This window comes from Anomaloglossus baeobatrachus, chromosome 1, assembly GCF_048569485.1.
Source record: "Anomaloglossus baeobatrachus isolate aAnoBae1 chromosome 1, aAnoBae1.hap1, whole genome shotgun sequence".
NCBI lineage: Eukaryota > Metazoa > Chordata > Amphibia > Anura > Aromobatidae > Anomaloglossus > Anomaloglossus baeobatrachus.
This window is the reverse complement of record NC_134353.1, coordinates 571,132,386-571,147,178: the sequence shown is the minus strand read 5'-3', so window position 1 is coordinate 571,147,178 and position 14,793 is coordinate 571,132,386. Positions and strand designations below refer to the sequence as shown.

Sequence of the window (14,793 nt, the reverse complement as noted above, 5' to 3'; positions counted from 1 at the left end):
AGAGAGAGTGCACCATACAATTTATTGTGCATTTTCTCCTGAGTACGCTGATACCCCATATGTGGTAAAAATCAATTGTTTGGGCGCACAGCGGAGCTCGGAAGGGAAGGAGCGCCATTTGCATTTTTGAACGCAAAATTAGCTGGACTCGTTAGCGGACGCCATGTCGGGTTTGAAGACCCCCTGAGGTGCCTAAACAATGGAGCTCCCCCACAAGTGACCTCATTTTGGAAACTAGAGCTTTCAAATAATTTTTCTAGATGTTTGGTGAGCACTTTGAACATCTAGGGGCTTCACAGAAGTTTATAATGTTTAGCCGTGAAGAGAAAAATATTTTTTTTTTTAACCACAAAACTGTTGCTTCAACTAGGTAGCTTATTTTTCACAAGGGTATCTGGAAAAAATGCACCATGAAATTTATAGTATATATTTTTTCCTGAGTACGACGATACCTCATATGTGGTGGAAAGTAATTGTTTGGGCGCATGGCGGGGCTCAGAAGAGAAGGAGCACCATGATTCCAACCATTACAGCAAAATTGGTTGGAATCATTAGCGGACGCCATGTCACGTTTGGAGATCCCCTATGGTGCCTAAACAGTGGAGCTCCCCCACAAATAACCCCATTTTGGAACTAGACCCCTCAAGGAATTTATCTAGATGTTTGGTGAGCGCCTTGTACCCATAGGGGCTCCACAGAAGATAACGTTGAACCGTGAAATTTTTTTTTTTTTTTATTTACCACAACATTTTTGCATCAATCAGGTAGCTTTTTCTTTTACAACGGTACCAGGAAAAAATGCACCATAAAACGTATTGTGCAGTTTTTCCTGAGTACGCAGATACCTCATATGTGGTGGAAATCAATTGTTTGGACGCATGGCGGGGCTCAGAAGAGAGGGAACGCCATTTGACTTTTCAAACAAACAGACGCAGTGCACTGATCGGCCGCTGCAGGACGCACGGTCGGATGAAATACAAAAAGCGTCGGGGATACGGAAAAAAAAAGTCAGGCCAAAAATTGAGCAGGGATGCAGATACGTTATGTGCATCCCTGATCAGCACTCGGCGGGACGCACGGACGGATGCGATACAAAAAGCGTCGGGGATAAGAGAAAAAAACGCACGGACGGATGAGGTGTAAAAATAAACATGGGATACAGAAAGAAGAAAAAAAAAAAAGTTTTATACTCCCAGTACCCAGAGGATTAGCAGGAGGATCACTGACCAGAAGAACTGCAGGAGGAACAGAAGGCAAGCAAGATGGACAGCTTTACAGGAGCAGCAGGCAGGACGTTGGACAGCTCTGCAGAATACCCAGGAAGGACCCAGCGATGGAGACAGATGTGATCGGGCCAGTGAAGACCTCAGACGACCCGGTGAAGACATGTAAGAGGACGTCGGTGGGAGAGCAGAGGGGGAGTGGGATACCAGAGAATAAGCTGCAGAAGCAGAATAGAGATCGTGGGGGAGGCAGGCAGATCGCGGGGGGAGCAGATCGGGATGTCGGGGGGCAGATCGGGGCGTGGGGGGGCAGGACGCAGGGGGGCATGGACAGGGGGCGTCACGGGAGCGTGCAGGGGGCGTCACGGGAGCGTGCATGGGCTGCAAGGTGAGCACAGTACTCACGTGGAGCAGGAGCAGTGAAAGTGGCAGCAGCAGCGGTGGCGTGGTACCACAAGTACCAGCCAGTTCACGCTGCAGACATGTTGGGGTAGGGCTTCCCAGACCTGCACAAGCCTGGCGAGGGCGGCAACCTGCAGATCAGACCGCCCCACTGCACACTGATTGGAGCGATTGCGCGTCATAGCACGATCGCTCCAATCAGTGCTGCAGGGGCTGGGGGCGACATGTTTGAGGTCCACCTATGATCTGCTGTAGCTGCTACAGCATCTCATAGCTGGATCTCACAGGATCGCACTAATTCGGGCATTATTTTTGCCGAAATTAGTGCGAATGATGTGGTTGGCGGTTCAGATTCGATCGTCGATGGGGGGGATGGCGATGCCATCCCCCCTGGGGTCAAGCAAAGGTCCCCTGCTGTAAGAAACAGCAGGGGACATCATTTGAAAGCCATTGCTATGGCCATGGCAATCAAATGAACTTTAGCCAGTAAAGTTACATCCCTGGTCGTTAAGTCACGTTAAAATAGGACGTAATTTTCCTGCGCACGGTCATGAATGGGTTAAGCTTTGATATTTATGAGTCTTTTGGGTTGATGGAGAACATAGTTGTTGACCAATAATAAAAAAAAAAATCCTCTAAACTACAACTTGCCGAATAATTCTGCACACAGTGTATTGATGGAAAATAGGGGGTTTCCATGTTATAGGTAGCTTAAAGGTTATATAAAATGACTTGGCTCCACTACAACAAAACAGCTAGTAAAATTTGCCCTTCTGAATCCAAATGCTCCCCATCCACTTGGCGCCTCACAGTGTACTTAAAGGGCAGTTTGCTTCCATGTTTGATATTGGTATATGGAGGAGAAACCACTTTACAATTTTCAGAGTGCATGTTACTAGAAGCACAAGCTGGACCAAATCTAGTGGGCACTAAGCTAGCATATATGCAGTTTACAGTCTGCAACACTAGCTCATGCTTAGTTCTGGAAAACATCTGTGGAGTCAAAATAGTCACTGTACCCATAGATTAATTGCCAGAGGCCTATAATTTCTAATATCACGATACTTGCGGGTGTCCTGCTATTCTGGCATTTAGGGTTTCTGCAAATGGTAGCTGAAAACTCTTCCCAGAAAATCTGCTCTCCAAAGTCAAAAGGCCACGTCTCACTAAGCGACATCGCTAGCGACATCGCTGCTGAGTCATGGTTTTGGTGACGCAACAGCGATCATGCTAGCGATGTCGCTGTGTGTAACATCCAGCAATGACCTGGCCCCTGCTGTGAGGTTGCCGATCGTTGCTGAATGTCCTGGACCATTTTCTTCAAAGGCGATATCCTGCTGGGCAGGACACATCGCTATGTTTGACACTGTGTGACAGGATCCCAATGACAGCAAAGATCGTTATACAGGTCACTACTGTGACCTGTATCGTTAGTGAGTCGTTGGTAAGATCTGACTGTGTGACATCTCACCAGCGACCTCCCAGCGACTTACCAGCGATCCTTATCAGGTCGCATTGTTTTCGGGATTGCTGGTAAGTCGCTAAATGTGACGGGGGGCTAAATAGTGCTCCTTCCCTCCCAAGCAGTGCTTTACAGCCACGTGTTCACAAGAAATTGCATAGCAAATTGTATAGTCCATTGTTGCCTATTACCTCTTATGCAAATAAAAAAAATATCTGGGGATGAAACATTTTTATTGGAAAAAATGTTTTTTTGCCAGTTTTAGATGACTGCATTGTTCATATTATGTCTAATATATAAATGTTTTTGTTCCATTTTACTGACAACTTTCAAAATGAGGTCTTTGCTGTGTTAATGGACCGTGGCTTTTGCCATAAAATATAATTCAGAAAATGTCAGGAAAATCCTACTAGGACAGCTGAACTTTATATGGGGTTAATCAGAATCACTGTATGTGATGGCAGCCGTGCACTCACCACTATTTAGGCTATGTGCGCACTAGAAATGTGAAGTTTCTCAAGAAAATTTCTTGAGAAACTTCTGGGAGTGAAAGATTTCCGGACCTCCGGAAAAAATCCGCACCAAATCCGCATGCGGATTTGTCGCGGATTTGTCGCGGATTAGCCGCGGAATAGCCGCGGAATTGCCACGATTTTCCCGCGGGTGGTTCCCTACGGATTTTGCAGGCTGTACTGCTGAAATCCGCAGGGTACCTGCGGAAATAATGGACATGTTCATTTTCTCAAGAAAGTTTCTCGAGAAATTCTTCTCAAGGAAATTTCTTGAGAAAAATCCGCACCAGTGCGCACAGCTATTTTTTTTTTTTTTACCATAGAATTTGCTGGGAAATGTCTGCACAAAGATTGCAGACATTTCTCAAGAAATTTCCGCGGCAAATCCGCGGGTAAATCCGCGGGTAAAAAGCTCTAGTGCGCACATAGCCTTATCATGAGTTTGAGACAATGTGCACAGGTTGAGTATTTGGTGAGTTTTTAACTCCATATGTGTAAGGCTATGTTCACACTTCCGTTGTTCTGCATCAGTCACAATCAGTTGTGTAACTGATGCAATAGATGCGTTGCAGATATTGTCACAACTGATGTGACTGATGCTGCAAAAAAAGATCCCGTTTTTTTTTGTTTTTTTCTATACTGTTTTACTAGGGTCGACTATTGTGAACAATCAGCTGATCGTTCACAAAAGCCGGCTGCCCGGAGATCAGCTGATAGTTCACAATAGCCGGGCGATCAGCTGATCATTCACAATTGCCGTCCGCTGGAACTGGAACTGAATTTACAGTCTGATAATTGTTTTTTACTGTGCGCATGCTCACAGTAAAAAAACGATCCGCCACACACAAAAAACCTTACATTCAGCATTGCTCCCACCTGATGGTTAGTCAGTAAACGACTGATCCGTCACGCGGCAGATGCAACGCAGGGCCATCAGTCACACTCCGTCGCTAATAGAAGTTTATGGGGAAAAAAACGGATTCCTGCAAAATATTTTGCAGCATACCTTAATTCCTCAAGGCGACGGATTGTGACTGCTGCAAAACAACGCAAGTGTGAACTTAGCCTAAGCCAAAACCTGGAGTGGAACAATCAGAAGAAAAGTTTAATAGAAACTAGTGCACCACTCCTGCATTATTTACCCATTCCTGGTTTTGGTTTATAAATACTGAATGTGTTAATGTGGCCTAAGGGCTTGCTGTCATGAGGATATAACTCGGACGAGTGCAATCAGATGTTTTCTTGGATAGCACTCTGTCTATAATATTGGGCAGTGCTACTTAGCGCTTTTTTTCTCATGCCGATTTGGCATGGGGAAAAAAATGCAGTGTACTGTGCGTGGCAGTGCAAACTGGATGACGTGCACCCACTCAAGTCTATAGGTGGGTAGAAATCATTGAACTAGACTTGTAGACATCCAAGTGCTGTCTGATTTCTGCGGACTCCCAGAATTTGAGAAGATAGAGAAATTTTGTTCTCCATCTTCTCCTCACCTGTGCTCCGTTTCTCGGAGCAGAGTGTGCAGTATACGCTCTGTGAGGATTCACCAGTCTGCAGTTACATAGCGTAACACATAACGGCAGCAGACTTGTAGCTTAAGGCCAGACAACCCCTTTTAAATGCCGCTGTTAATCTGTGACAATGGAATTTATAGTGAATTACAGGAAACGTGCTGTTTATAACCGCCCATTGGTGCCTCCGTGGATCAATGCAGTCTGCCGATGGGTTGCCATGATGGTAGAGCGATATGCTAAAGACCCCCATGCCTGTCCTAATGGCGTTCCTGTGAAAACCAGCTTGTGGCTGGTGTTCATAGTAGACTGCGATTTTTGCTATACACATGAAGTGATTTAGATGATTGTCAGTTTAAATACTCTAAAGAGACTACAAAATATGATAGAAACTTTTTAAAAATGTGAAAAATAGAATGTAAAAATAAGAATCTTCCCCATTTAGAGAAATAATAATAAAAAATACATGTATGTATTGTACACTTACATTAAAAAAATGAACAAAATATACTACTAAATAATCATATTAAATAAAGTATAAATATCTCTATTAGGTAAAATTCTAGGTGCTGCATTCTCTTGTTAATATGTAGGCCACAAACCAAGCACAAACATGTGAATGAGCTGGATAGTTCCATCTTTATGCATCACACACAACCTGCAGAGCCAGATATTCAGGCCTCGCCACCCAGTTTAGCAGACCTCAGAATGTGGCCTCCTTTATTGTCCTCACCACAGACTCTTGCCAGCGTAATCTTCAACATCTATAATTAAATGATAATATTATACAGATTGTAATGTGTGAGGTAGAGGTTTCCCCTACTTAGGAATCTGGCAGACATTCCAAATAGACATTATACTTGCAAGTAAGAGCCTGTAATATTTCAATCAGAACAGGTGACAGGTTTTCTTGCATCTTCTCCCAGCCAATTACATATGTCTTTATATAGCAGCCACTGCTTTAATGTGTCATCTACTATTGCATTTTACTAGAGGTGGTGGTGCTTGGTGCCATATTGGGGTGTGGGTGGGCTAAGAGGGACTAATTGTGAGGCAGAACTGTGGTTTGTTTTTTTTTTTTTTGGTTTTTTTTTTTCATTTTGTTTTTGAATACCTTGTGTTTTAGAAAATTAAATTATGTAACTTTAATATAGGTGTAAGGTTTTAGTTTAGTTTTTTTTTTAATATATTATATAACCCCCCCCCCCCACAAAGGTGGGGCTGTGTGCTGAGTAATCTGACATTTGCTTCACAATTCTATAAATATATAGTGTAATATGGCCATGTCCTATTTTTCTATCTTCAAATTATCCCCCTCGGATCTAATGTACTACTTATCGTTCACAGAAGCCGGGCAATCAGCTGATCGCTCACAGAAGCCGGCCGCCGAGCAATCAGCTGATCGTTCACAGAAGCCGGCTGCCGGGCGATCAGCTGATCATTCGTCCGCCGAGACAGAGCACGCGCAGCGGAATCAAAAGGATTCCGCTGCTCAAAAAACGCTACATGCTGCGTTCCTGCCGCCCAACAGTCAGTCGTTCCACGACTGATCAGTCGGGTGGAGGATGCAACGCAGCGTCATCAGTCACAATCTGCCACTCATTCAAGTATATGGGAACAACGGAATCCGCCAAACTGATTCCGTTGTTTACCAGAGCCGCGGATTGTGACTGATACAAATTGACGGAAATGTGAACCTAGCCTAAAATGATAATTTCCCATTCAACCATGGTGGTATCAGCATAGTGTTTTGTTTTTTTTTTCCTCCTTGGTGGCGTTTACTTTTTTTTTCCTATAGAACATTGCCTAACCATAAGAAGGTAGTCTCAGACGGGGGAAAAAAAAAAAAATTCAAAGCTCCCCAGGGAAGTTCAGAACAAGCATTTTTACAGATCTTTACATAGGAAAACTGTTTTAATCATCTGTTCAACCATATTTTCTAAGATAGTAAAAAAAATAAAAAATTGAAAAAGTCATCCCCCCCCATGTGTGTAAACCAAATGCTTTACATATTTCATGAAAGCCCCTTAACTCCTTCCCTACATTGAACGTTCCTGTATTGCAATGGGTTCCCACAAATAGATATATAAGAATATGCTGGTGATTGTGTGTGCACATAAGCTGTGTGATCGCCACCAGGAGCTTCGCTTAAGGCCTGTTTCAGACGTCTGTGATTCTGGTACGTATGTGCTAGCTTTTATACGTACCAGAATCATGGACATATGCAGACCCGTTATAATCAATGGGTCTTCGTACACATCAGTGATTTTTCACTGACCGTGTCTCCGTGCGGCGTACACACGTGTCTGTGATTGCCGCACGGAGACCAGTCTGTTTTTTTTCTCGCATCACTGATGTCCCACGGACCACACTATGGTGTGAGCCGTGAAAAACGTGCCAGAAAAAAACAGACATTGAAAATAAAGATTTTATACTCCCCTTCTCCAGCGCTGCTTGTCTCCGGCCTCTGCTGCCTCTGCTTCAGAGCCGGTTCATTACTGCATGCATATTAATGTATGCAGGAGCAGCCGACCCGGAAGTAGCTGCAGCGGAGGTCAGCGCCAGCCGGAAATATAGCAGAGCCGAAGAGTTCAGCACCATGGACAGCAGGAGCGGGTCGGGTGAGTATACGTCCATGTGCTATCACAGAGTATGGATCACGTATCACGGATTGCACATGGACAACCCACGTGTGCCGTGAATTATGGCACACCTTGGGACATATGCGTTTTTTTTCCACATCAGTGAAAAACGTCTGTGTTTTTCACTGACGTGTGAAACAGGCCTTAGTGATAGCTTAGCTCCAGCTGTCACAACCAGAACCTGCACCTTTCGCAGCCTGCACCACCCCTGGCTATTTAACCCTCTAAAGTCGTGCTGAAAAGAAATTCCAACATTTAGATCCTCGAGAGAGAGAGGGACCGGGTTCCCTCTGTCATCAGATTGTAACCCCACAACACAATCCTAGAGACCTGATGTTTGCATCGACAGCAGAAGATCAAATGATGACTTCCTGATCTGTTAGCCACTGTGGCCTATTAGACTTGTTCAGCCAGTGTAACACTGACATGTCTAAAAAAAAAAAAAAAAAAAAAACTAAAATGTGATCAAAAAGTTAAGTATAAATACATATTGTATCCATGAAAAGGTGGAGTTTGTTGGAATTCTAACCATGAAAACCATGTATCACGGAATTTTGTGTGTGTATAATGTAAACAGTCCAGAAAAAAATGCACCCTCTAGCAGACTGGACAATTGTAAACCATGTGTTTGACAAAAAATATGCATCCAAAACGCATGCATTTTGGATGCATTTTTGACAGTGCGGTTCCACTCGGTTCTGCCCACTTCATTGTCATCGCGCGGCTCTGTCTGTGTGCCGCGGCCTGATTTGCGGTCACCGGTGAAGGTCTCACCGGTGACCGCAAATTCCCTGAGTGACTGAAGTGAGCCGCATGATCGGCGGTGCCGTCACTCAGGTTACCTGCGGCCAGCTGTGGAGTCCTCCACCTGAGACCGCAAATCACCTGAGTGAGGGCACTGCTGATCACTTCAGTCACTCAGGCGACTTGCTGTCACAGTTGGAGGATCCAACGGTGGCCGCGGGTAATCTGAGTGACGTCACCGCTGATAGCGCGACTCGCTTCAGTTGCTGTGTGGAGCTCACAGTGAGCGGTCCTGCTCTATGGCCGCTCGCTATCAGCTTCCTATGTAGCCGAGCTGAAAGCATCATGGGACCTCGTGTGGACTACGCCGGACGTGGAGGGGTGTTTGGGGATTAATAAAGTGGTGAAAGAGGGTTTTTTTTTTTTTTTTTTTTTTTTTTTTTGGGTCTTTTATTCCAAATAAAGGTTTTTTTGGGTGTATGTGTTTTATTTTCTTCAACTTACAGACTAATCACAGGGGATGTCTCATACACGCCTGCCATGATTAACCTAGGACTTGGTGGCAGCTATGGGCTGCCATTAACTTATTACCCCCGCACCAGGGCAATTCGGGATGAGTCGGGTAGACTTCTGGGACTGCCGCATCTAATGGATGCGGCAATTCCTGGTGGCTGCTGGCTGATATTTTTAGGCTGGGGGCTCCCAGCTGGCATTTTCAAAAGCTGAAGAAGCCGCCGTAGCTTTGTGACAGCTGTGCCTTGCACCGGTGATCGGTAAGTATGAGAGAGGGGGTGAGAGGGAGAGACCAACCAACAGAGAGAGAGCGACTGACATCGACAGAAAGAGAGAGAGAGAGACCGAAAGACCTGCGTTTTGTTTGTCAAAAAAGCATCCAGAGTGCAACAGAAATGCAGTGCAAGCGCACAGCTAAACATTTTGGTTTCGTTTTGACACACCTTATTGATTTCAATGGGTGGAAAATGCAACCAAAATGCACAAAAAAAGTGACATGCTGCTTTTTTAAACGCATCGATTTTGTCAAATATTTGGCATCCAAAACCCTGCGTTTAAAAAAGCAACTTGCGCATAGAATTTGCTGACTTCTGCTTCCCCAACAAAGTCTAGGAGAACACATGCATTTTGACAATGACACGCTGTAGTTTTAAACGCAGCCAAAACGCAGGAAAAAAAAAAGCAACGTGTGCACATAGAAAACCTTCTAAGGCTATCGTTGGTCATTGCAATCCCAGCACATTTGATCCTTACCCTCCCTCATCCAGAGCTTGAATTCTGGGTCCGACTGACTGGGGATAAAATTAGGATGACTCTGCATCGGATATAGGAGAGAGTGCATTGGGATATCTACAGTACGAACCTCCAAATTACAACAGCAGTTGAGTGTCGGGCCATTCGTAGGGTGCAATTTTAGTATGTTAGCAGCTACTGGGGCAGTCCAGGGAAGAGCATGTAACAGCAACGGGCTGAAATTTTGTTCAATAGCCACCCAAGTCTTATTTTGACAATTCCTGTACCAGTCCACTATTTTTGCCAGATGACCTGCCAGGTAGTATTGTTTGATACTAGGGAGACCCTCCTCACCTTCAATTTTAGGTCTGGTCAGAGTTGTTCATTTGATCTTAGCTTATTTGCCTCCCCTAATAAAGGCCGTTTGGATTGAGGATATGGTTTTAAAGAAGATTGTCGGGATTTTAATAGGAAGGTCCTGCAGAAGCTAAAGAACTCTAGGCAAACGTTCATTTTAAATATCTGGCACCTCCCGAACCATGTAAAAGTGTATTTAGACCATTTTTCGCAATCTCCTAAAACAGATTTGAGTAAGTCTTGGAAGTTGTGTTTGGTAGAGGGAGAGATGGTTGGCTGAGAGTTGTATCCCTAAGTATTTCAGGTATTGCGACTCCCATTTAAAGCTGAAGGAATTTCTGAGAGCTGTTGCAAGTTTAGTGGGTAGGCTTACATTCATAGCCTCGGATTTTGCATGATTTATTTTAAAGTTGGTTAGGTGGGAGAAAGTTTGGAACTCGCACATGAGGTTAGGCAGTGAGATAGCGGGGTTAGTTCCGAAAAAGAAGAGGTCATCCACGTAAGCCGCAATCTTGTGTGATTTTTGGTGGATTTGAACTCCTGAGATGTCTGCGTTGGCCCTGCTATGTCTGAGAAAGGGTTCTATTGATAGTATAAATATTTGTGGCGACAATGCAACCTTGCCGGGTTCCGTTGCAGATCTCAAAGGAGTTAGAGATGATCCCATTCACCCGGACTCTGGCCGATGGTGCAGAGTATAGCGAGAGGATCCGCTGAAGCATCCTGCTCTCCAGTCCAATATGCCTCAACAACTCCTCCATAAACATTGATTTCACTCTGTCGAATGCCTTCTCTGCATCTGTTGCTAAAAGCATTACAGGCATGTTAGCGGATTTTGCTTTATAGATAAGATTAATGGCTTTGTTGGTGTTGTCTCGAGCTTCTCGTCCAAGCAAGAAGCCAGCCTAGTTCAGGTGAATGAGACCCCTCATGATGTAAGAAAGTCTAAAGTATCTTAGAAAAATCTGTAAAAAGTATCTGCGAAAAGTTAGTATCTACTTTTAGGAGCGATATGGGGCGATAACTAGAGCAGAGCGCGGTGTCTTTAACAGGTTTGAGAATTATGGCAGTATGAGCGCCACAGCAGGGAGAGAATCTGTTGACATAGAGTTAAACGTGGAAAGCAAGTGGGGGGGTTAGGTTGTCCCCAAAGTCAATGTGGAAAAGGTTGAAAAATGTAAGGGGGCCGAATACTTTCGCAAGGCACTGTATTGACAATGCCCTAGGAGTGCCTACGGCATCTAGCTAGTGCAGATTTAGCTTTCTTCTGAAGCAGGGCGTCAATCTTTTCTCATGCAGAAGGGTTTATCCGGGCATAAATGTCTCGTGTAGGAAGTCCACCTGTGCATGTGCTTTTTGAAGAAGATTGGTCAGAATCAAGCTCTTACCTGGGCTTATATTTGTGTGCTGCTTATTTAGTGCAGGTATGGCATGTCAACAGACTGTTGATTGTTAGGAATTATGCTATATCTATGTCATTAAAACAATGTATATATTTTTGTTTTAGTGTTACCCATATTGTTCAACATGAATGCGAAGGACTCTGATGAGCAGAACCCTGCATGCAAAATTATGACTTTCAGGCCAACAATGGAAGAATTCCAAGACTTCAACAAATATTTGGTCTATATGGAGTCTAAAGGTGCACATCGATCTGGATTGGCAAAGGTAGGATAACTGGGTACATTAAGAGCAACTAAACTGTGTCCAGCGTGTAAAGTTATGGAAGTTTGTAATCACCGATTTTAGTCTCCAAACCCCTAGATTTCTCCTGACTTTTCATATTTTTCTCCAACATTGTACTCCCTGTCTGTGTAATTGGAGTACAGATTCTGTCTGCAGTTGAGGGTGTACATCAAGAGAATGATTGCTCCTGAGGGAGATAATGCTCTGACTTGATATCTCCTCTGAGTGCTCTGCTATTTGGCCCACTGTGTCCTGCATTGTGGCATCACACTGACAGATTCTAGCACAGCTGCAGATATACAGGAGGCATGCTGGATGGACAGATGATGCACCTCTGTCTTGCTGCATTGCTGTAGTATCACTCGTAGTGCAGTGCCTGAATGCAGGAGACCGCAGTTGCCTGGCTCTACAAAATTACCGTATTTTTCTTTTTATAAGATGCACTGGATTATAAGACTCACCCGAAATGTAGAGATAAAGTTAAAAAAAGAAAAAAAAAAAAGGGTCTGTCTTATACTCCGGTGGTGTCTTACCGGAGGGGAAGGCGGCAGCAGCAGTGGTGGAGCTGGGTCACAGGAGGCAGGGATGGTTCTGGAGTAGGGCGATGCTGTAGGCGCTGCGGGGGGGAACTGTGCTGGCTGCAGGTGCTGTGCTGGCTGTGTGGAGCAGGGTGGTACGGCAGATGTCACCTGCTCTGTCGACGGTGCGGGCTTCAAAGAAATGGCACCCGTAGTCGACGCGTGCGCAGATTGAGCTGACAAGCCGAGATCTCCTCTGCGTATGGGCCACCACCAGGCTCAATTTTCCTTAAGTCCGCTGCTGGGAGATCAGTGCGCCAGAGGTGGTGTGCAGATGAGATCTTGAGCTAAGAGCTCCATCTGTGCACGCATCATTATTTGAAGACCACACTGCCGACAGAGTATCTTACCCGCTGCACCGCCCTGCTCCACACAGCCCCCACCGCAGTCAGCACAGCACCCATTCTCCACCTCCCAATAACCTACATTTGCATTATAAGACACAGCCCCCATTTTCCTCCCAAATTTGTGAGAGGAAAACTGCGCCTTAGAATCCAAAAAATACGGTAGTTAAAAAAAAAAAAAAATGGAAAACAGGAAAGTTTAGTTATTCTTTAACCTTGTGATATCACAGCCAAATTTTCTTTTTATAAAACACCATTTTTTTTAAAAAAAATTTTTTAATCACGTTACGGTAGCCATTGTGTTTATTTTTTATTTTTTCCCAGCTACATAGTCTTATAATTACTCGTATTAGTCATTGAACTAATTTTGGAGTACGTACAACTTTTTTTTATCTTCCCTTCATCCGGAGAAATATAAGCAAAACAGCAATTTTACTTCAGGTGTTTTGCTTTTAAGGGGGCGTTACACGCTACGACATCGCTAATGCGAACTCGTTGGGGTCACGGAATTGGTGACGCACATCCGGCCGCATTAGCGATGTCTTGCGTGTGACACCTATGAGCTATTTTGCATCGTCGCAAAAACGTGCAAAATCGCTCATCGGTGACATGGGGGTCCATTCTCAAAAATCGTTTCTGCAGCAGTAACGAAGTTGTTCCTCATTCCTGCGGCAGCACACATCGCTCCGTGTGACACCGCAGGAACGAGGAAGCTCTCCTTACCTGCGTCCCGGCCTCTATGCGGAAGGAAGGAGGTGGGCGGGATGTTACGTCCCGCTCATCTCCGCCCCTCCGCTTCTATTGGGTGGCGGTTCAGTGACGCAGCTGTAACGTCGCTGTGACGCTGAACGAACCGCCCCCTTAGAAAGGAGGCGGATCGCCGGTCACAGCAACGTCGCCGGGCAGGTAAGTCGTGTGACGGGTCTGGGCGATGTTGTGCGGCACAGGCAGCGGTTTGCCTGTGTCGCACAACAGATGGGGGCGGGTACCCACGCTAGCGATATCGGTACGGATATCGCAGTGTGTAAAGCGGCCTTAACTCTTTCTTTGCAATACATATTGTTAACAATCTTGGTGCACTACAGGTTTCTAGCCCTCTATAAGAAATAGTTGATGTCAGTTAAGGCTGCTTTCACACTAGGTTTTTTTAAATGGGACCTGAGCGTTTTTTTTTTTTGCAGGAAAAGCGGATCCTGTTTTTCTAAAGAGAAACGCATGCAAACGCAAGTGTTATTTTACAGAATCCTTTGACTTGAAGTTTATGGGCAGGCATTGGGGGGGGCTGAGACTGAGACTCTCGCACTCTGGGAGGACGCCAGGCTGGTTTCTGGACATGCTCATTATAGCAAACAGGATCCTGTCTATCAGCATACTACCGTTCACAGCGTTTTTTAAAAATGTTAAAATACTGCAAGTCACTGGATCCTGACTGTAACGCATGCAAACGCAGGTGAACGCATGTTGACGCAAGTCCATTGCAAATACATTGAAATTAAAACGTATTTGCACTGGATCCGCTTTTGCTGCAAACAAACGTTCAGGACGCATGTTAAAAAAACGTAGTGTGAAAGCAGCCTTGGGCTACATGCGCACGCTGCATCTTTTTGTGTTCACAAACTGCACGTTGTCAGAGTGAGCCTGGAAATGTCACAAAAAATGCTTGTAATTTTAGGTGCGTTTTTGCTGCGTTTTCGGTTCGTTTTTCACAACATGCGTTTTTGTGACAAATGTTGACAAAAACACCGGAAGGCTATGTGCGCAAGTAGCGTTCTGCCCTGCAGAAATTTCTGCAGCGATTTGAACAGCACACGTGCGCTTCAAATCACTGCAGAAAGAGTCCGTAATGAAAAAAAAAACAAAACGATTCCATGCGCTCTGAGTGCAGCCCCTCCCATAGACAGAGTAAGGACTGCATGCAGAGCGCAGGAAAGAAGTTACATGTCACTTCTTAGAATGCGCGCATCGGGCAGCAGCCAAAGCGCTGCGCTCTAATACGCCACGTGCGAACGGCTCCTGCATAATCTTAATAGATTATGCTGGGGTCACAGGATGCATGCAGCTACGCTGCGGTGCAGATCGCAGCGTAA

At 45.0% G+C, this 14,793-nt stretch overlaps 1 protein-coding gene across 1 annotated transcript in view; it reads left to right on the top strand.

Moving 5' to 3' along the window:
- The window catches only part of KDM4C (lysine demethylase 4C), a 480,711-nt gene that overhangs the window by 37,543 nt on the left and 428,375 nt on the right, over positions 1-14,793 (top strand). The window contains exon 2 of the mRNA XM_075317453.1: positions 11,606-11,766. Within this exon, the coding sequence (XP_075173568.1) occupies positions 11,626-11,766 (141 nt within the window). The 5' untranslated portion in view covers positions 11,606-11,625. The remainder of the gene's footprint in view (positions 1-11,605; positions 11,767-14,793) is intronic.